The sequence below is a fragment of the Bemisia tabaci genome, chromosome 9, assembly GCF_918797505.1.
Source record: "Bemisia tabaci chromosome 9, PGI_BMITA_v3".
NCBI lineage: Eukaryota > Metazoa > Arthropoda > Insecta > Hemiptera > Aleyrodidae > Bemisia > Bemisia tabaci.
Genome location: NC_092801.1, coordinates 19,231,281 through 19,254,518, shown reverse-complemented (window position 1 = coordinate 19,254,518; position 23,238 = coordinate 19,231,281). Strand labels below are relative to the sequence as shown.

At 40.4% G+C, this 23,238-nt stretch overlaps 1 protein-coding gene across 3 annotated transcripts in view; it reads left to right on the top strand.

Annotated features, from left to right (window-relative positions):
* Positions 1-23,238, top strand: part of LOC109034821 (putative divalent cation/proton antiporter TMEM165) — a 41,002-nt gene that overhangs the window by 2,236 nt on the left and 15,528 nt on the right. For 2 of the 3 annotated variants that reach the window (XM_019048191.2, XM_019048189.2), the window contains exons 1-3: positions 14-643; positions 10,669-10,876; positions 17,940-18,115. In XM_019048191.2, coding sequence (XP_018903736.2) covers positions 536-643; positions 10,669-10,876; positions 17,940-18,115 — 492 coding nt within the window. In that variant the 5' untranslated portion in view covers positions 14-535. Of the gene's footprint in view, positions 1-13; positions 644-10,668; positions 10,877-17,939; positions 18,116-23,238 lie in introns of those variants that run through there. The other variant, XM_019048190.2, reaches the window with a different exon arrangement.

Genomic DNA, 23,238 nt, shown 5'->3' with positions numbered 1-23,238 from the left:
TTCGTGTGTGTGTGTGTGTGTGGAAACTGAGTTGATGATAATAGTTTTTGCGAGTTGGAGGAAAAGCCAGTCGCGTTAGATTGCTTTATCCATTTTCCTGTAAAAGTGCGCGATCGGGCGAGCTGTGGTATTACCAGAGAAAAGTGGTTGTGAAAAAGCATTGATTATTCATAGTTTCTGTGATCCGGTCTCATCGAAGATCTCTCTTTACTCGAACATCCAATCCTTATCAATCAACCTGTACCTGTCCGAACCACGTCGAAGGACAGTCTCGTTGTTGCTGCAATTTTCGTGCGAATGTTTCAATAGCCTCGAATTTTTACTACCTACTGTGCAGTTCAATGTTCTTATGAAGTGTGTGAACCCCTATTATATACCTTGCAAGCACCTACTAAGCGCAGCACGAGCTGGATGAATGGGTTATCAACCTGAGGCCCCAAGTAACTTGATATTCACAGCATTTTTTGTTTAGATTTTGCAAACCTCATGTGCTCCATCTGTGATAACGCATTATCTCTCAGTAGTTTAATTTAAGATGACCCCTTACCTGCTCTGTCTGTATCTGCTTCAATATATGTCATCGGCTCTTGCTGAACTTGAGCCGCTAGAAAATGTTGGCGAAATCCTCCTCACCACATCAAAGGTAAATGTCCCCAAAATTCTTCTATGTACTCTTAACAAATCCTTCTAAAGGACCTGTACCTTTGCTGCTTTTGAATCTGGTCATATTAGTAGCTAAGTCATTAACTGTTCAGGGGTGCAAAATGTTCATGATCTGGCGAGATACATCTCGTGGGTGAATGGTGTACACTGTGGTGGTAGCCGTGCTGACTCTTTAGTTTGACAGTGTTGATTTTTTGTCCGATTTACTTCAATCGCACCGATTTTTGTTGAAATTACTTCTATCTTGCTTTACTTTAGTCAAATTTACTTCAACTGAGCTGATTTTCTGTCAAAATTACTTTGACTGCGCTGTGTAATAGTGCGTTGGGAACATTTGTGTTTTCCTGGTGAAAGCGTACACTAATAAACTTTCTGCACCCCTGTAACCGTTGAAGGTGATTCATCATGGTCTCTGGCGTCGCCGAACTGGTGCATAGCATCCTCGACTCATAGCATTGATTCGGATGAAAATCTGCAGAGATATTTTACTAAATGAATACAATACATTGCACACCTGTTTTGACCCCACCAGAGACCACGACGGATCACCTTAAGAAGAAAGGTACTCGATGAGAAAACCGCAAAACCAAATGAGACTAAATTCCATTAAATCTGACTCCACATTAACCACAACATTTATGTAAGGATTTCATAGATTTCCGGAGGGAAAATGTTCAACTTTTCCTTGAACGCGTGCCCCGCTATCTCTTGTCATCCGGCAGGGGACAAGGGTTTAAGGGCGTAGCAGGTGTGCAAATTTTTCTAGGCCTCCGCAATTTTCTGCAATGCGCTGGGTTTTCACAAGAAGGTCAACACCACGCGCTCATCAACATTTCGTTGAGTTTTTTTGTCTATTTCAGAATGTGTGCGAAATCGCAGTGTCCCACAAAAGTTGAAAATCTACAAACTGAAAAATCTAGAAAAAAGAAAAAAAAAAGAAAAAAACTCTCAGCCTCCACAATTTGATCGCGATCGCGCGGTCGAGAACAATTGGACTGCATTTTGCAATTTGGAGCTATAAATCCTGGCTCACCTGAAAAAACACTCATGTGCAAAGGGAAACTAATGGCACATACGTAGTTTTCAAACAGGGTCAAATTTTATAGTTCCAAATTGCAAAATGTAGTCTTTGAACTCCAGGGCCGTGGGACTAGGAATTGGCAAGGAACATATAATGATGCGCCTTCCCGCATCGCGTTGCATGCTGCCGTGCTAAGGAAGAATGCCGTATGAACATTCGAGAGTTGCCAAATTTCCCTTTATAAAACACGTCTTTTTGACAGCATTCCTTTTTCCTTGAAATTTTCATATATTATAGACTGAATTGCGTACAAAATTGTCTGAAAATTTTGGAAAATAATATTCGCAATGGAGATGTTGCATGTGTGAGGAATTTGCGATTTGACTGTTGATTCTTACGTAATTAGTCCGCGAGAAACACGATGGTGCCACTAGTTTTCTCTGAAATCAACTCCCAAGCTCAAAGAAAGCTCTCAAGTTGAGGCCAAAATGGAGGGGATATCCCACCCTACCCTGAGAGTCCAACTTTACATCAAGACAAGCTCTCCGTGCAAAGATAGGGAGCAAATACATTGACAGGGCCACCACTTTATTTGGGGACTCTTAAGCTGAAAACATGGCATCACTGCTCATGTATTTGCTCCCTATCTTTGCATGGAGAGTTTGTCTTGATGTAGACGTGGACTCTCAGGGTAGGGTGGGATATCCCCTCCATTTTGCCCCAACTTGAGAGCTTTTTTTGAGCTTGGAAGATGATTTTAGAGAAAACCAGTAGCACCATCGTGTTTCTCGCGAACTTTTACAAAAGAATCAACAGTCAAATCGCAAATTCCTCACAAATGCAACATCTCCACTGTCTGAAAATTTTGGAAAATAATATTCGAAATTTTCCCAATAAATTCGGTTTTTATCGGATAAAACTTGACAACGTCTGAAGGCTCATGCGACGTTTTTCCTTAGCACGGCAGCCTGGTTTAGCCACGATTGATAACATGTGGATTATCGCGGAATGAGCGCCACTATCTCGAGTGGGTGAGAAATGAGTCGCTCGAATAAAATGTATCATTAAATTGTGAGCCGATCGTCTTTTCCGAGGCAAATTTCAGCGCTGAACTAAAATTTAGGGGACTGTGAGGGTGCAGAAAATTCGTCGCGTTGACCGTCTCCACTGCTGTGTTATGCCGGAATCACACGCAGAATCTGGCAGCTGATTTTGGAAGTCAACAGTCGTCGCAACGGCTGAAATTTCGCAAATTCGTGTTATTTTCATCCAGATTTGTAGCAAATCTATTCGAATGGTTCAGACAGATCCGACATTATCCGATGGTCGCTGAGATACGCGCATCGGATACATCGCGATACATCGGATTATAATGATTTAAAAATAAAAATCTTAGAAAGTTTCGACGCGTTACTCTCGTTTTTCCATTTTCTTCAATCAAAAAACGAATCAAATACAGTTAAATTTTTTGAATAGTTAAAGTTGAAATACATATTTCAATTCAAATATAGTAAAACAGGGCAAAAAGTGAAAACAATGACGCGTATTCTTAGGTTTGCGGCGATTTCAGCGTTGCGACAGCCAGGGAAGGGAACGCGGCTGCGTGATCTTCGCAGTTTGACGCGCCTTCAATCCAGCTGGCTGCAACATGCCTACATCCGTGGTCGAATAGTCGTATCATTGCGCCTGCCGTGGATGAACCGAAATGCCGACGGCTGCGCGCGAATAAAAGCGTATTTATCTCCGATTGTAACGTTGCACACATCGACTGATAATTTATTTTTAATCGATGTGTTTTACGAAGCTTCCTGTAGTTTTCTGAAGGTTTCCGGAAATTTTCTGAAATGATTTAAAAATAAAAACCATAGAAAGTTGCGACGCGTTACTCTCGTTTTTCCATTTTCTTCAATCAAAAAACGAATCAAATACAGTTAAATTTTTTGAATCGTTAAAGTTGAAATACATATTTCAATTTAAATATAGTGAAACAGGGCAAAAAGTGAAAATAATGACGAGTATTCTTAGGTCTGCAGCGATTTCAGCGTTGCGACAGCCAGGGAAGGGAACGCGGCTGTGTGATCTTCGCAGTTCGACGCGCCTTCAATCCGGCTGGCTGCAACATGCCTACATCCGTGGTCGAATAGTCGTATCATTGCGCCTGCCGTGGATGAACCGAAATACCGACGGCTGCGCGCGAATAAACGCGTATTTATCTCCGATTGTAACGTTGCACACATCGACTGATAATTTATTTTTAATCGATGTGTTTTACGAAGCTTCCTGTAGTTTTCTGAAGGTTTCCGGAAATTTTCTGAAATGATTTAAAAATAAAAACCATAGAAAGTTGCGACGCGTTACTCTCGTTTTTCCATTTTCTTCAATCAAAAAACGAATCAAATACAGTTAAATTTTTTGAATCGTTAAAGTTGAAATACATATTTCAATTTAAATATAGTGAAACAGGGCAAAAAGTGAAAATAATGACGAGTATTCTTAGGTTTGCGGCGATTTCAGCGTTGCGAAATTATATAAAAATAAAAACCATAGAAAGTTGCGACGCGTTACTCTCGTTTTTCCATTTTCTTCAATCAAAAAACGAATCAAATACAGTTAAATTTTTTGAATCGTTAAAGTTGAAATACATATTTCAATTCAAATATAATGAAACAGGGCAAAAAGTGAAACTAATGACGAGTATTGTTAGGTCTGCGGCGATTTCAGCGTTGCGACAGCCAGGGAAGGGAACGCGGCTGCGTGATCTTCGCAGTTCGACGCGCCTCCAATCCGGCCAGCTGCAACATGCCTACATCCGTGGTCGAATAGTCGTATCATTGCGCCTGCCGTGGATGAACCGAAATACCGACGGCTGCGCGCGAATAAAAGCGTATTTATCTCCGATTGTAAAATCGGATAATAATCTGTTTTTCAAATCTCCTCCGACAATAAAATTTTTGAATATTTTCATCCCCTTTTCGAGGTTTTTTTCGCTTTTTGAGTGTAAGTGTCCGAAAATCTCAAAGAAAAATATTCAAGTTCTTTAAAATAAATGTTTTCCAAGTGGCAGTATGGCAACATTCGAATACTCATACGGCGTTTTTCCGTAGCACGACAGTCTAGCGATCTGTCGTTTTTGCCCCGTGGTCTGTTTAATCTGCCTCGCGTCCAGTTTCAAGGCAAAATTCCCGATTTCACGTCCAATTCTGCGATTTATCCCATTTCTTTAACAGTTTTTATCACAGAAGGAGAAGACGGAGATTCATGCATCATTTCACGAAATTGCCTCACGACCCATGGATTGCCACACGTTTGCCGCGAATCGTGAGGTTGGAAAATTGTTTGCACGCGAGACCAATTCCATCTTGATAAAAGTCTTTTACCGTCTGCAAAATCTAACTTCACGATCATCATCGCAATGGAGAATTTGCAGTTGTCCTCAATTTTGTGAATTTCATGTTCTAGATGAAACTATTACAAAAACTGAGCATAAGGAAATCCTCCGTTTCTAATTTGAACAATTATTATCGGAGGAAATATGACAAATGGATCCAAATCGAGGATAGAGTATGGCAGGAAATAAGGTGATGCGATCTGCCGGAGGAGCTCTGGCAGGATCGCTATCAGTGGCGGTTGGGTGTCGCAGAGCGCACAGGAGCGCTATAAGAGCGACTTGCTACTTAGTAGTAGTATATGACAAAATAACCTAATCTGCTAAAATACATGTGAAATGGGAACCGATGCTAGATGACGTCACAAAGCGGCACATTTCCTAGCTTTTAAATTCATTTTTCTACATTTTTCCATTTCAGGAGAAAATTATGAACAACACTGCGAACTCGGTTCATCAAGCGCTCTCAGATGAAGCAATAACTTTTTGGCACGCAGTAATGGAGATGTTGCATGTGTGAGAAATTTGCGATTTGGCTCTTGATTCTTACGTAAAAGTCCGCGAGAAACACGATGGTGCCACTGGTTTTCTCTGAAATCATCTCCCAAGCTCAAAAAAAGCTCTCAAGTTGAGGCAAAAATGGCCGAGGATATCCCACGCTATCCTGAGAGTCCACCTGTACATTAAGACAAACTCTCCATGCAACGATAGGGAGCAAATACATTGACAGGGCTGCCACTTTATTTGGGGACTCTTAAGCTGAAAACATGGCATCACTGCTAATGTATTTGCTCCCTATCTTTGCAGGGAGAGTTTGTCCGGATGTAGACGTGGACTCTCAGGGTAGGGTGAGATATCCCCTCCATTTTGGCCTCAACTTGAGAGCTTTTTTTGAGCTTGGGAGTTGATTTCAGAAAAAAACCAGTGGCACCATCGTGTTTCTCGCGAACTTTTACATAAGAATCAACAGTCAAATCGCCAATTCCTCACGCATGCAACATCTCCATTCTCCATTCGTTAAATAGCTGATTCAGAGACAAAAATACGCTCCCAATTTTATCTTTATGGTCAGAATTTGGCAACCATTGTATACGTGAGCTCAAGGAAAATTTGCGTCCACAAAACTTATCCATGGGATTTCAGCCCACGAAAACTCCAAACGGGAACTGGAGCTTAGGAAAATGCTCAACGTATGAGTATTTCGGGACATTATATGCCAATAAAAAAATGTCAATCCAACCCGTAGTTTTTGCTATTTAAAGTTCAAAAACGTATAGCTATGAGAGATTAGAAGAAAAGCTATTTGAAATTACGACCTATTCGCACCTGGTGCCAAGTTTCACAAAAATCGATCGAACGTCAGTCGCATATCGTAGGATCAGTACTGCCGTGCAGGCCGTGCTAAGGAAAAACGCCGTATGAACATTCGACAGTTGCCAAATTTCCTTCGACAAAGTTTCTATTCTTGAGGCAAGCTATGAATATTTTTTCTTGGAATTTTCAGGAACTTCAGGTGAAAATGCGAACAAATTTATCTGAATAATTGGAAGGAAAATGTTCATATGTTTACCAGGAAATTCGTGTGTTATCAAAGGAAATTTGGCAACGCCTGAAGGTTCATACAGCGTTTTTCCTTAGTACGGAATAGGAGGACTGCGCACTGTGATTAACGATACCCGTCAAGATAAACTTGTTAGTGCGCCTTCATTTCCGTGTGATACTGTGCAATACTTCCGAGGCTGAATAGTTGCTCAGAGCGCCTTCGACAGTACAGCTTCGACTTGATGACAGAAGATCACGATTGTCCCCGAAATTCCACCCTAGCGCGTGAGCAGTTACACATTTTCTCAACGCCGACGATGAGGTAAAAACATTCACACCTCAATTTGCTATGTTGCAAATTTTTCACTGCATATTTTATGTGGTTTAACCGAGATGAACGCGTTACAGTCTGCCGTGTTTTTTCCGAGACTTGATGAGAAATATTGTTTTGCTGTTTCGTTCAGATCTATTTGTGGGCTTTCGTTACAACGGGAGAAAAAGTATAAGTAGGAGCCCTCAAACGGACAAAATCTGATCCAAAAATCATAGCCTTTGAAGTAAACGGAATACGAAGTGTTGAAAAGCGCCGATTCACACTGACCACAGTTAGCACGCCTTGCGCTTCTGCGACTAAAATTTAAAGATTATGAACTTTGATTATATTCCTCCGGATGGTCGAATGAGAAAATAAAAAAGATAGGAATAGCAAAAAAAGGACATGAATAAATAGAGAAGCAGTTCCAGTACAAAAAAGTCGAAGGGCGCGCCGATATCTAGATCTAAAGTAACTGTGAGTACATAGATTTTGAAACTGAACAGAAAAAGAATGGGTTTGATAGCTAAGTTGGATGATTTCGAAGGCAAAAAGGTAACATTTTAGGCCTCTTCCGCTATCTTGGATTTTTGAAAATTGGACTCAAAATTGGACTTCTACGTCATAAAATTCCTGATGACACCAAGTTGCACGAAACTCAATCGAACAGGAGCCGACAAAGCATACTATCCACCATCTTGGATTTTAGAATTTTTAAAATTTGAGTTAAAATTTAAGTTTTGCCTCAAAATATGTCATCTGCTACCAAGTTCTGCGAAGATCCCGATTGAACAGGAGTCGGATATTTTAGGATAAGTAGGACTCAACACGGTGGTAAACGATACCAGTCACGTTACAAACTTAAGTGCCCCTTCATTTAGGTCTGATACTGTGCAATACTTCTGTGGCGGTATAGTTGCTCATAGCGCCTTCAACAGTATCGCTTCGATTTGATTGCTGCTGCGAAGAAAAGCGTATTTACAGCCGATTGCAACGCCGCACACTTCTACTCATGTTAACTTTCCAATCCATTTTTTTAAAAAGCTAACCCGTAGTTTTTCAAGAAAGTTTCCGGAATGCTTTTAAAAAAAAAAATCAGAGCAAATTGTAACGAAACTGTTCCTTCGACAGTTTGTCGTCGTGCTGAGTTTAAAACGGGAAATTTTTAGCACCGTTGTCAGTAATGAATCCAACTTTGTTCAGTTTCCAGTTTTTTTTTATCCACACGTTTCCATGCTCTCAGAGCCAGGGTGTCTAGCGTCAGGATTTCCCCGATTCTGTCAGGATTTGAGGTCAATCAGGATTTGAGGAAAAATCGGTCGTAAAATCGGGATTTGAGAAAAGTCGGCCGTCCGATCGGGTTATTTATCGAGCTATTTTTGCGAATGTAAATTCGCCTAATTTTTCTCCGCAAAAAATCAGGATTTGATCTGGGTTTGGAAAAATGATGAAATCAGGATTTTGCTGTCATAAATTAGGAAAAAAACATGTTTTCATCAGGATTTCTCAAAATGAAAAAAAAAAACTAGACACCCTGGTTTCAAACCCTCGAATGATTAATGACTATATCTCAGTTGCGCCTTCCTTCTATCCCGTTTTCTGTCTTTTCAGAAAAAAAAAGAAAGAAAGAAAACAGGAAAATGCGAGGATTCCCTGCCGGTTCCGGGTTTGCCGGGAAATGTTAGGGAATTTTAAAGTCAGGGAATTTGTTAAATAATCGCTTAGTTTATTTGCTTTCCAGAAGGAGTTCGATGTTTCGAACAATAAATGCCTGAAACCTATTTTCAATTAATGATGTCTTCTTAACCACCTGTCGTATCTTCAGTTGTCAGGAAATTCCACCGAAATGTGTCAGGAAATTTCATTGAAATTTCATTTTCTAAATTCTGTGGCAACTCTGTGAAAAGTGAAAGGAGAGGAAAGATTGGAGTATAGATTCATTGTCGAGCGATTGATTTTTTTTCCTTTGTCAAAATATACACGGCATCAGTTTGTCAGTTTTGAACCGGCGAAAGCGTTAGTTGGATCAAGGTCTGTTCGATTCGTTCCCTGTGTGCGAAAGGTCGGAGTGTCTAGGTTTCCTCGGTGCCAGGCCCTTTACGCTTAGTCTCCCCGGGACGTTTCACGGGATTTTCCCCCTAGTTCGAATCGTGGGAATGAAACTTTTGGGCTTTTTCCCCGGTAAACAACGCAACACAATTTCCTCTTCTTCTTTTTAAGTCGTTCCTGGGACTCCACAATGACTCTTACTTAATATTTTCCCCAACTTCGCAAGTGAAGTTTTTCCCCGGGACAAATCCCATGAAAAGTCCCGTGGAGGCACGGCCTTAGTATAGCAAGCCCACGATTCTTGACTGTTGCCAGCAAAATTCAAGCGCAAGGGATTATTTGGAAAGTAAGATCTGACTATTTTTCATTGACGAAATTTTCGTAACCAAATTCATGCAGGAGTGCACATTATTCTACACGGTTGCCACAGTCGGTATTACCGGGAAAACCGGGGAATGTCAGGGAATTTTGAAAAGTCAGGGAGGACCCGGAAATGTCAGAGAAAATGTCGAAAGTTTCAGGGAAAAATTGTTAATTTACCTTTATTCGCTTTCTAGACTGGATTTGACGTCTAGAACAACAAATTTAGCCTGCAAACTATTTCAAATCGGGTCTTTTTGGCCTTACGGCATATCCTCAATTTTCAGAAAATTTTACTCAGATGTGTCAGGGAAATGTTAGGGAATTTCATTTTCTAAATTCTGTGGTAACCCTGGTTCTAGGCCTCCGCGATTTTCCAGAGGGCTTCTGTAATTTTCTGCGATGTGCTACGTTTTCGCAGGAAGATCAACGCAACGTTCTGATCAAAATTTCGTTTAATTTTTCGATAGTTTCGTGTCAAAGTCGCATCATTCCAGAGTTGAAAATCTGAGTATCTTCGAACACAATTCGAGGCCAATTGGACCGCGTCAAGCAGAAAGGAACCATGCCCCATCAGCTATTGTCAAATTTAATGAGACAATTTAATTTTCTACACGAAACCGGTCGTGCGGATTTTTGTGCAAATTTCAGTGAATGTTCTTCATAGAACGAAGCAAATTCCTTAACATTTTAAAAGGAATCCGCACTAACGTTCTCTCGTAAAAAATTAAATTGCCTAGTTAAATTTGGTGATAGCTGATGTGGCTTGGTTCTTCTCCAGTGAACGCAGGTCCAATTCGCACCTCTGCCTCTTCGATATGGAAGTACCTCATGTAGTGGATAGAGTACCTGTATAGCGAGATGGACAGATCGCTTCATGGAGGGCTTAGGGCCTGAAAGTGCAGCCACCCTTCTAACCAAGTTCTAACGCACAAAATTTCACTGCCAGTCTGCAGATTCCAATTCTAACTAACATGGCTAAGGATGTACATAAATGAGCCTTCTTCCGCAAAAATGCGTAAATGTATGCAAAAACTAAGTCAAATACGTGCTTTTTAAACGATGGTTCGTAACAATTGTATTAATAAATCGCTCTGGATAACTGAAATTCATAGGTTGGCTGCATTTCTGGGCTCTAACTTTATTCGCGGAGGCATCGATGAAGGCCTCATGGATTTTCGGAGTTTCACATCTGTCCATACTCTCGCTATACAGGTACTCTAGTAGTGGATAGTTCGTAATTTTGTATGTACATTAGTACATACAAAATTACGAACGTCAACATAACATAACATATTAACATATTAATGTTATAATTTTGGTATTTTTTTACAGAGTCATGCGGCGGGGACGACGGAGAAAAACCCGGTGGCGGCGAACCTGGGGTTCGTGCACGCGTTCATCGCCTCGCTGTCTGTGATCCTCGTCTCGGAGATCGGCGACAAGACCTTCTTCATCGCCGCCATCATGGCCATGCGCCATCCCAGAATCACCGTTTTCGCCGGTGCCATCTCCGCCCTTGCCCTCATGACCGTCCTCTCCGGTGAGTTAAACTATGACGTCACTTCCTTTCACTTCTCGGCGTCTGGTCGTGCGGTCAAAATTAATATTGCTTTTGATCACTGACCGCTTCAACTCGGCCGCGCTGTGCTATACACTGTTCAAAATCGAGGAATGGAATGGGTCAGTTGCGCTGGTCTCAGAATCGTGTTTTGATGCTACAGGTTGTCTACTAGTCCGGAAATAGTTCTGATTTTTTAAGGGCGGTCCGGAAGTACTGAAAAAGTGCGGAAAGTCTGCAAAAAGGTCCGGAATTTTTTTTTTTTTAATTTTTTGTCATTTTTGTCGCAATTTCAAATTTTTGAAATTTTTCTACTTTCGTCAAATGGAGGCACTGAAAAAGTACGGATTTTTTCTGATGGAGGAGGTACTAAATTTCTCGAGAATGCACTGAAAAAGTACTGTAAAAGTACTTATTTTTAATCGGCCTGTTTTAGTAGACACCCTGTGCTTGATTGTTGTGGATTAGCTAAAAATAATCTCTGTCCAAACAGCAACTTTCTTCGTTCCATATTAACTCAGTCATTGCCCTTTGAAAAATCGGGGTTTTGACGTTATCCACCGCGGTAGGGACACCCTTGGTTTCCTCCACCTTGCGCTTTAATTGGCATAGTTTGATGTTTGATTCGTCCGAAGGACCGGTACATGAGGTCCTATGAGGGATATTTAATGAGGGGAAAGTAAACAGAAAGCAGGAATATCTCCACCACCTTTCGGGCATAGAGAATAAAAGGAGGTGTTTGCATCTTGAGGATTGTGTATCCTGTGATGTAGGTCGGTACAACCTGGTCAGCAAAATCCGGAATTCGAAGTATAAGAAACGGACCATAACGTCCGATTTTTTTGCTCAAATCAACTCATGATATGCCTAATTTCAAAAACTTTATGTAAAATGCATTTTCTCCATAAAATACATCATTTCCAAGAAACTTGATGATAAAAGTCGCGGTACCGACCTACGTCGTCAAAAAAATTCCAAGATGCCCGAAATGCAAACACCTCGTTTTTTTTCTCTATGCCTATCGAGGATTGCAGGCTCGCCTTGTACACTGCTCGGATATTATGTCCACCGCGTCGCTGCTGTTGGTGGGTCTTACATCGAGAAATTACAACGATTGAAGTACGCACTGTGCTGTGCGCGCAATGCGTAAAGTATACCCACAGCCCTGTAAGCGCTAATATGCGTTCCACGCTAACTGACGGATTGCACTGCGTTTGGTCCAATGCGTGAAGTATCCATGCAGTCGTGTAGGCGCTAATATGCGCTCAACACCGACCGCTCTGTTTGGCGCAATGCGTGAAGTATTCTTGCAGTCTTGCAAGCTGTAATGTACGTTTGACACCGGCCGCACTGTGTTAGGCGCGATTATTCGAACTCACATTAGAATAAGTAATCGCGGCATCGAATAATGGGGCTTGGAAGGTCCGTGCTGTGTTTCGACGCCGCATGAGCAGGCCCGCCACAAGGGGGGGATACTGGGTCCCTGGTACCGGGGCCCGGGCCCTGGAGGGGCCCGTGACGCAGGTGACAAACCACTGCGAATTCATGTGTAACCCTTGTCTCGTAGGGAAAAGTGAAAAAATTACCCTAAAAATTCCGCAAAAGGTGAATAAAGTTTCAAAAACACGCTAGGGCACTATAAAATTTTTCTTACTTTTTTAGAGATTTTCAAGATTTTGAGTATATGTAGAATGATATTTTTAGTAACTGTGTTTCATTTTCTTCCGTTGTCGGATGCTAAGAGGCTCCTTTCTGGGCATCCTCGACTTCAATGGCTTAACTCCCTTGCCATAGACGTACGAAAGGGGAGTCCAGGGGGGCCCGGCTCCCCATAGAATTGAAAATTATCATCTGCCCCCTCAAAAAAAAATTTATAGATGTTTTGAATGCAACAATTCGAAAGTTTTTGGTGCTGAAAGTAAACAAAAAGGCGTAATTATTCTGCAGAAATTGATGGAAAATCTCCATCATAAGAGCTTCATAATGCGTCCAAATAGATTTAAAATTTCAAAAATTTCCCGGGGGAGGCCCCCCGGAACCCCCCCCCCCCCCCCCCCCCCCCTGTGCTAGGGGCCCGGGCCAGAAAATTGGTACCAGGGCCCGAGATGGGATGTGGCGGGCCTGCGCATGAGCATTCCAACGTTGCCTTGTTTCTCCTAATAGAATAATTTTTCCGAGAAAAGTTAAGCAGGTTCTCTATGTTCGTTTTTTAAATTGAGTGGACCATTAAGTTTAGTTAAATTAAGTTAAGTAGTTTTTTACGTACAATTTTGAAAAGAAGACAAGTGGCGTTTATTTCTAGATCAAATTTTGTCTAGAATACCATACTGATCGAGAGTTTCAGTGCTTCGAGGAAGAAAACCACGGAATTTGGCCAAAATCAGGAATGTTTTTTTCTCAGAAAAATCAGGGACCTCTAACTTCAGAATTCAGTTGCCACCCTGAAAATTCATGTCTTCATCCTGAAAGTCTTCTTTAACCCTAAAAATGTATCTCTATAAAAGAGGCTTGAATTTCCGGGATACCCTGTATTTATTACCTCATCGGCGACTGTATTCAATACTTTTTGCTGAAACATCAGCGCTCGTTACGAATTCAGGATGGATATACTACGAAATAAGACGCCGTTGTATTTCGATGCTGAGCCATTGCGAAAGTGAAAGAAAAGAAAATCGGAGGAAAAATCCACCGAAAATTTGAGAAGAAAATCGACAGTAACCCTATGATTGATTGAAAAATACAATAAACTATTATGAGGTCAAACTCATTGTTCCCAGCTTCGAGTTAATCGGAATCTTCTTCGCATGTCGAATTAGTTGAAAATGACCTTGCTTTACCCCAGCATTCCATTTATTTTATAGTATTATTTGTACTTCAGTAATTGATTGATGAGTCAGGTAGTGTTGAGTATTGCCAGTTGTAAATACTTTATTTGATTGACCATCATTGACCAATCGATGTGGAAGATAAAAACTCATAGTAGTTGGAAACACTCCAACCGTGAAAAATCACGCGAGGCTTCGTTGGGGAGGCACATTTAAATCGCTCCAAAATGATGTAAAAAATTAGTCAATACTTCCATGGAAAGCTTTCCTGATGTTATTTTCACTCTTCAGTTTGTCCAAACTATCCTGTATTCACTATGAAATTAGCAACCTTCCATTGATTTGAGGATTGTATTTTTGGTCATCAAAAATTCAAAGAACTTTTCTTCTTTCCAACTTCTCTGCGAAAAAGAGACGCAGAGAAACGAGAGAAGTTCTTGACGTCAGGATGAGTAAAGAACTGGCAGAAAGGTTCACTGGACAGTGATGAAATATTTAGTCAAAATTAAGTGCAGATGGAAGAGAGACAATTATTAGCAAAGCGCTCTCAGTTAGTATCGCATGCGAGGAACACTGGATGATTGTCATGAACGCCAAAAAAATGCAATTATTCGAGCTCCACGGATGTCCAATGTCCATGTTGCATACCCACAGAAGAGAAGGCGTTTTGACTCGCAAGACGTTTACCGCTTCAACTGACAAAACGGCGAGTGCCTGGAAAGTCAAAACGCCTTCATCTCCGTGCGTATGCAACACGGACATCCTTGAAGCTCGAATAGTTGCATCTAGGCGTTACGATGAAATTCGGTCAGTACACGTTGCGTGCGAAATTAACTGAGGGTTTGCTTGTCGCTCTTGCGCATCTTAACTTAATTTGAGCGTTGCCCATAGAGTCAATGAAGTAACCAAACACTGATTTTTATCGCACCATTGTTAATTTTTTCAAAAATTCATTGATTGTTAAAAAGTATTACTGCGTTCCCGGTTTTCGAAACGAGAAAAAATTAGGTATCTGAACGTTTTTCATTGAGTTTCTTTTAACCTATTTTCATGAGTCGTTTTTTGTTTTGATTTTTTTTTTCTTTCTTTTAAAAATATTTCTGATTTGTAAGTGCAAAATTACGGTACATACAAACAGTTACCGTTAATAGCGCCCTCAAGCGCAGCCATAGTCGGAACTTCACGCTATGTGTACAAATCTTTATTGGATTAAGAGCAAAGTTGGAACTGCTTTCAGTCTTTCTGTCCGATATTGTGTGGTCGATTTACATTTTCAAAATGTATACAATTGATACTGCAGCCCTGACACCACCTTTATGCAGTGCACCACAAGTAAAAGGGCGTCATGATTTTGTCGCATGCGTCATAAGAAGTTTGTAGTGTGAATTATGAAGTTTTGCACGCGTTACTAGACTTTCTAGGGGCGTTACATGATTCCTAACACCGCACACAAAAAAGTTGCATGACGTCCTTCTGCCATATAACGCCTTGTAATAACGCACGCTAAATTTTTTCTATTCGTGCATTTTAAGAGGAGAATTCCCTCAGAACAATAGCTTTACGGAAATGATCTGTGAGTACGCAGGTTTTGGCGTAGAGTAAGATTATCGAAATACGAACATAAATATTGAAAGCTTATTGTGCTTATCGAAGAACAAAAGAAACGTTTTCCCGAACTTGAAATCAGTTTTTGATAAAGACAACGTAGGCGGGGGTTATGGAAGATCGGAGTAATGAGTAATCGTTCAGAGGCTCTCAAATGACTTGTAATGGAACGTAAAGCTTGATTATTTTAGATTGTCTCATCGATTCATCAATGAGTAAATTGATATTTAAGAATGACATCAAATTAATGGCAAAGATTATAGTCCTGAGTAATTAGTAAACAGAAGCGGGCCTAGCCCAATAAAATATTAACTTAAATAGGGGGAAGGCTGCACAGAACGGAGGCTGGGTACATTCAAAAAAAGGGGGGAATGTAGCTATTGTTTGGATTTTTATCAACTTTCTCTCCCCTCAGAAATGTTTTTTTGAACTTTTTAATGATTATTTTGGTTTTTCCTCAAAATTTTACGTCGGAGACACTATACTACAGCCCTGTAAAAATTCCTTGCCACTGCCTTATGGGTCTTTCCATACCAAATCAAACCAAAGTTTGACCCGACCTCCTTAGAATTTGATGAAATTTTTGTACATTTACTCTATTTTTTGAGCTGTTTCCAAAAATGTCATTTTTTTAATATTTTTTTCGCTCTAGTTGAACTTTTATTGAGCTTTCAAGTTCCATTAAAATAAAAGAGGTTAGCCCCTTTCGACTGCTTGTGTTTCTGAAATGGTTCATTTGATCTAAACCGTTTTGGCGCGGATTAAAAGCTCTTAAAACGGTCTTTCCACGTATCTAGACCAAATTTGAACTCAAATTTAAATTTTTTTGTGAAATAAATTTTAAAATTCTGAAATTGAAGTATCTCCAGAGGAGGCGCATAGAATCAATGGATTCCAGTCATGAGAGTGATTTCAGTGGTATTCGTAAAGCGTCGCCGATTTTGGTTTTCTTTTCCGGTCATGAAAGCGTGTAAAGGCCAGGGAAACATGCCCTCTCCAGTTTTGCAAACAACCCAATCATCGTGTCATGGGTTGAAACATAATCGGACGGCTTCCTTATTAAAAAAGGGCGCATGTACCCCATGAATCCCACGGCTTTCAAGTTCCCTTTCAAATTAGCCGCTCAATTCCGTTTCCAGTCGGTGCCCTGTCCTCGACTCCTCGCCCTACGCTAGAGCTATTCAAGTTCGATGATCGATCGTTCTTCGACTCAAGGTCAAATCTTTAATTTGTTTGTACCCCTTTCCCAACTCCGCGACCGTCAACGGTTAATATCTTACCCCTTTCCCAATTCCGCGACCGCCAATGGTTAATATCTTCAAATCACTATTCGCATCTTGAAAAGAAAACGATCGTTCATTCGCCTTTTTTTCTTTTTCTATTTTTTTATCATGCTTGCAAAGTTGCCGACGGTTTGGAAAACGGGAAAGTCAGGAAATTTGCAGGAAAAGTGAGGGAATTTATGGGAAAAGTCAGGGAATCTCTGGCACACATACTAATCACTAAAACGTATCACTTATCTTCCAACCGTTTATCCTTCTTGTTGTTTTTAAGGTTTGTTATCTTTTAACCTGCTGCTGAATTCCTTTATCCATCAATTGACCCCTGAACAAGGAAATTTCGTCCAAAGTTTAGCAAAAGCTAGCGTATTTCAAGGGAATAAAAGGTGGACATTCTTTTCAGAGGTCAGGGAAAGGCAGCATCAGCGAATTAAATAATTGCGGGGTCAGGGAAAAATCATGGAAAGTCAGGGTATTTGAAGATAAAGAAATTATGGCAGCCTTGCGCATGCGCCTACCACCAACACGTTACTCCGCCCTTCTCAGTGGCGTGGCGTGCTTTGCGATGTATCGATAGATCGGTCATTTAAACCTATGGAAAAGTATCGATAAACATGGTGTTCGCAGCGAACACCTTAATAATCGATTTTTTACCACAGCTTCAAATGGGGAAATATCGATGGATCGCAAAGCACGCCACGCCAATGGACCTTTTCCCTCCAACCTCACCCCAGGGATTTTTTTCCCCTTAGGTTTTATGACTCCTTGGAAAGTCCTTTTGTATAGCTTAATCCCCCCCCCCCCCCGAAGTTTTTAAGTTCATGAATGTAAGGACCATTATTTCAGTCAAATTTTAGAGGAGGTTGTTTGCTTTGAAGGAAGTAAAGTTTCACAAAAGCTTTTAAATTGCCCCGTCGAAATTGGTCAAAATTCTCTTCAAATTTTAAGGGCATTCTTTAAAGCCGCTAAAATCTTTTAGGAAATCTTTGGAAGTTCCCTGGAAGCCCTGGGTTTTGTTGTTTTGAACTCTTTGAAAAATATCCGGAAGTTCATGAGTTTTATTCCGAAGAGAAGTCAAGAACCCTGATGATTAAAGTTTGGTTGTACACTGATTTTCTCCCTACACTGATAGGATCTCAACAAAATAGAGGTTTACATTTTTAAATTTTTTATAAATCGTCGAAACACGTTTTCAATTCATTATAGCCCATTTTACTTCGATAAATTTGTGTGTTTTTTAATATTTTTACATATCTGCCTATCCTCGCGTTCGTCCACTTTTTTGTCAGGTCGTATTGACCCCTAATTTTTCCTCTTTTTTCCATTGTTTTGCAGTTGTGTTTGGCTTAGCTGCGACTGTGATACCGAGAGTATATACTTATTATATTTCAATACTTTTATTCTTCATATTCGGCGTGAAAATGCTGCTGGAAGGCTTCAAGATGTCCCCGAATGAAGCTCAACAAGAACTAGAGGGAGTTCAGTCCGATCTCAAACGACGAGAGGATGAAGTAAGTGGCTTTACTTTCTTTTCATCTGCTTCTAACTCTCAGAGAAGTGGTTTTTTAAAACGTATACTTCATTTTGATACTTCATGATTCTCTCAAATTTTTAAAATTTATCAACGTGTTCTCTAGACTTGATGAGTATGATGTCATGGATTGCGAAGCAACAGTAATAATAATTTGATCTCTATCATTATTTTCCTGACCAAGCCGAAACTCATAAATAATTCGGTATAATTAAGTAAATGATCTCCTTTTATTTGTATCATAAAAAAGCATGCATTGGTGTCAACATGGTAGCTTAGTAAGGAAGTGAGAACAGCAAGGAGAAAACTTTTGTTGGTTCAATTCGATAGAAACTCCACTGTAGAATTCCCGGGTGAGAATTATCGTTGAGTCAACAGGAAATGTTTCAAACGAGGTTTCTGTTATTTCAAAGAGACGTCCCGTACTTTAAAGAGGATTTCTGTTTACTCAACGAGAATGGAGATGTTGCATGTGTGAGGAACCTGCTATTTGACTTTGGATCCTCTTGTAAAAGTTCGCGAGAAACACGATGGTGCCACTGGTTTTCTCTGAAATCAACTCCCAAGCTCAAAAAAAGCTCTCAAGTTGAGGCCAAAATGGAGGGGATATCCCACCCTACCCTGAGAGTCCAACTTTACATCAAGACAAGCTCTCCGTGCAAAGATAGGGAGCAAATACATTAGCAGTGATGCCATGTTTTCAGCTTAAGAGTCCCCAAATAAAGTGGCGGCCGTGTCAATGTATTTGCTCCCTATCTTTGCATGGAGAGTTTGTCTTGATGTAAAGTTGGACTCTCAGGGTAGGGTGGGATATCCCCTCCATTTTGGCCTCAACTTGAGAGCTTTTTTTGAGCTTGGGAGATGATTTCAGAGAAAACCAGTGGCACCATCGTGTTTCTCGCGAACTTTTACACAAGAATCAAGAGTCAAATCGCAAATTTCTCACACATGCAACATCTCCATTACTGCGTGCCAAAAAGTTATTGCTTCATCTGCTCTCAAGTTGAGGCCAAAATGAAGGGGATATCCCACGCTATCCTGAGAGTCCACCTCTACATCAAGACAAACTCTCCATGCAAAGATAGGGAGCAAATACATTAGCAGGGTTGCCGTGTTTTCAGTTTTGGAGTCCCCAATTGAAGTGGCAGCCGTGTCAATGTATTTGCTCCCTACACGGAGAAAAAAAACTCGTGCGTGGAACCCGAAGTTTAGGTCATATGGATCTCTGAAGTTTTCAGATTGAGCATCTGAACACTTTAGGTCTAGCTGCCGAAGTTCGGATCATACATCTGAAACTTCAGTTCTTACATCTGAAGTACTCCAGATGTGAGAACCGAAGTACTTCGGATGTGAGAACCGAAGTACTTCGGATGTGAGAACCGAAGTACTTCAGATGTAAGAACTGAAGTTTCAGATGTATGATCCGAACTTCGGCAGCTAGACCTGAAGTGTTCAGATGCTCAATCTGAAAACTTCAGCGATCCATATGACCTAAACTTCGGGTCCCACGCACGAGTTTTTTTTCTCCGTGTATCTTTGCATGGAGAGTTAGTCTTGATGCAGAGGTGGACTCTCAGGATAGCGTGGGATATCCCTTCCGTTTTGGCCTCAACTTGAGAGCTTTTTTTGAGCCTGGGAGTTGATTTCAGAGAAAACCAGCGGCACCGTCGTGTTTCTCGCGAACTTTTACAAAAGAATCAATGGCCAAAGCGCAAATTCCTCACACATGCAACATCGCCATTCTCGACCGGAAATCGTTAATTGGAAAATTTTTTATAGTTAGGAGGAGGGTTCGAGTGAAAGTGCAAAAAGATGCCCAATCTCGCGATTCTAGGATAGGGGGCAGATGTGAGACAAATCTTGGGTCGTGAATAACCTCCATTGTTTTACTCAATTCTTTAATAGAGTGATAAATCGCACATTTTAGCGAGCGATCGGGCATTTGACGCCGCACCGCGGTGAATCGAAAGTACGTACGACGCCGTATCGCAGCGGACGGTCGGTTTTTGGAAATTCCTGCACCCTTAAAGTTGTGATGTGACAACCCGGACGTCAAAAAATCCGAACTCGAATGATGGACATCAGCTAGAAGTGTGTGTTCTGAACATTTTGGCTCGAAATATTCTGAGAAATTAAAAGTCATTTGTACCGAAATTTTAACGATTTAAAGCTTTATGCAATGAACGTAGTTTTTATCGTAGGCTAGTTTTGATCTACCATGTTTGGATTTTTTAGATTTAATTATTAAATGTTTAGGATTATTCCAAAATAAAATTTTGCACCCCTTTTCGGCTTAGAAATGAAGAAAGCCACTCAAAACTTATTTGGCAGGATATTCAAAAGCATAATTTGTTGAGGGATACGCAAACTCAGATCCTTTAACCCAATTGGACCAACTTATCTTCCGTAAACAACATCCAACCACGATGAAGGCCCGTTGTCCTTCCAGCGGCCACTAATACTTTCAGTTCTAATGGATTAAAGTTTGAATGTTTTGCACCTTTTTTCCCTTCTTTTAATAAGTAAATAAATTGGATTACATTTTGCTATAAGGAACCACTATCTCTGGCTCTTCCATAAAAGCACGTATCTTCATAGGGAAATCGATGGCACATGTGTTTTTTCTAAAATGAGCCAGAAATAGTGGTTCCTTATTGCAAAATGTAATCCAATTTGTAATAATAGCAACATTTCTGAGTACTAGTAAGTTCAGATGCTCGCCAGGAAATGGAAGACGTAAACATTAAATAAATGCATTTTTTTTCAACTTGCCGCTCTAATGGGCCTGTTGCAAACTTTTGCTAGAGCAAAACTAAGAGTTGTTTCTTATAGATAATGCCTCAAAAATCACGATGAGCGCATCGGCAAAGTCTGAAATGCACTCATAACTTCACAATCTGCGTAAGAAATTTGCGGTTTTTTGAGCTTCCCGCTTCAAAAATGATACTACGGCACAGGTGAACATTTTGTTAGAGGAGTCGTTCCATCGTCGGCAATACTCATCATGGCCGACGACAATCCGCCAAAACACCTGTGATGGGACGAGATAACACCTGAACAGGATTAGACTAGATAACAATCGGCGTGTTTACGTTCATATTTTCCTCACCCGCCTTGATTGACCTTGAACTCTCCTCAAAATACGCGCGGAACTGCGCAAGCGTCGGCCATGATGAATATCGCCGACGATGGAGCGACTCCTCTAACAAAATGTTCACCTGTGCCGTAGTATCGTTTTTGAAGCGGGAAGCTTAAAAAAACGCAAATTTCTTACGCAGATTGTGAAGTTATGAGTGCATTTCAGACTTTGCCGATGCGCTCATCGTGATTTTTGAGGCATTATCTACAAGAAACAACTCTTATTTTTGCTCTAGCAAAAGTTTGCAACAGGCCCATTCAAGCGTGTAGAAGAAAGTATTGGAAGCTGCCCTACAACCCTTCAAAGTTTCCATGGATAAGTATGCATGTGTGGGAGGCCTTTGTTCTTTGTGGTGGTGTTTCAAGTATTCAATCTCCCAGGAGCTTTGGTCAAAAAATTGCCCTCTTGCATCCATGGCATCATATCAGTGGCGAGGCATGAGTGATCGATTATCGATATTTCCCCATTTGAAGGTATGGTAAAGAATCGATTATTAAGGCGTTCGTTGCGAACGCCCAGTTTATCGATCTTTTTTCATAGGTTTAAAGGGTAGATCAATCGATAAATCGCAAAGCACGCCACGCCACTATGCATCATCTGGAATCCTGCATAAGCCATTTTTCTGGTTGTCTCTATCGAGTCTATCGCTCTATCGTTATGAATTTTCTTGTTTTACCTAGAGTAATAACATTTAGTGAAGAAAAAGACGCAGACAGAATTCTCAAATTTTGAAAGCTTGTATTGCTTTCTGTGTCCTTTTTCGCAAATCGCAACGAAGAGAAAGAAAGAAAGAAAGAAAGAAGAAGGAGGAAGGAAGTATGGAGAAATAGAAGAGGGGTAGATGGATAATGAACGATTCTTTTTCATCAATCCTAACAAAAATAAATAAAGTATGGAGTAAGAGATAAGACACTGGTGAACAAACGAATATATTTTTTTAGTTCAGAGCATAATTATTTGCGTGTTAAGTGTTCCTATTTAATGTATCGTCTTAACTACTGCATCCAACGAGTAGTACATTTTCTAAGAACATAACACGGATTTTTTACCACTGAGAAAAATCCCATCTTTCTAGTTCCAGTCAGACAAACCAACCAGAACATGCTTTGATTTTCTTTTAATCAGCTGAAAGGAGACTAAGCCCAAAAACTGGTTTCAGTCACAGAATTGAGTATGATAATATGTCAGTAAGCAATATTACGTGTGAAAACGGGATCTTAAATACCGCACTCAAGTGAGGTCTTGCGTCGAAAATGTAGCGATATATGTTTGCCATAAATATGTTTTATGGTGGAGGGAAACTATGAGAATGTATAGCTTTATGACTCACTTGTTGCGCCTCCTGATAATAAGAATGCGGGTAATGTTCTGATTATTCAGTGATTCATTGCCGTGCTATCGCTGTGGGGGTACATAAAGATAATCTACATTGTTTCTATAACTGGAGAAATCATTAAATTTTAACTAAATGTGTGCGTAATAAGTTCATCTAAGTTAATTTTTTCCCTTTACCATCATCCTTATTATAATTTCCTTCATTCGAACGTATTTCTGCCAAACGGAACTATGGGCATTATAACGTGAGCCCTGTTATGCATGTATTCTTATGGGTCTCGGGGCTAATGTCCTATGCACATAGTTCCGATTGGCAGAAATACGTCCATTTTATCAATTTATTTTATTTTATCATCCCTGTACTTGATTTTAAGCGTTTGTCGCCTCAATTTCGTTTTTATTTTTTTTTTGTTTAATATTCGTATTTAATCCTCGGACATTCTGTACAGGGGATTATGTATAAACTCGATGAAACCAAAAATAAGTGAATTTTGACGCTTTATTCTCAATGGAAATTCATCGATCATTTTTTCTTTTGTTTTCACCCGTTTTTTTTTTCTCCTCTCATAAATTTTGTTCATTTTTAACCATGTTAGACATTTTTCCCTTTCCATCCCCTGTGATCATAT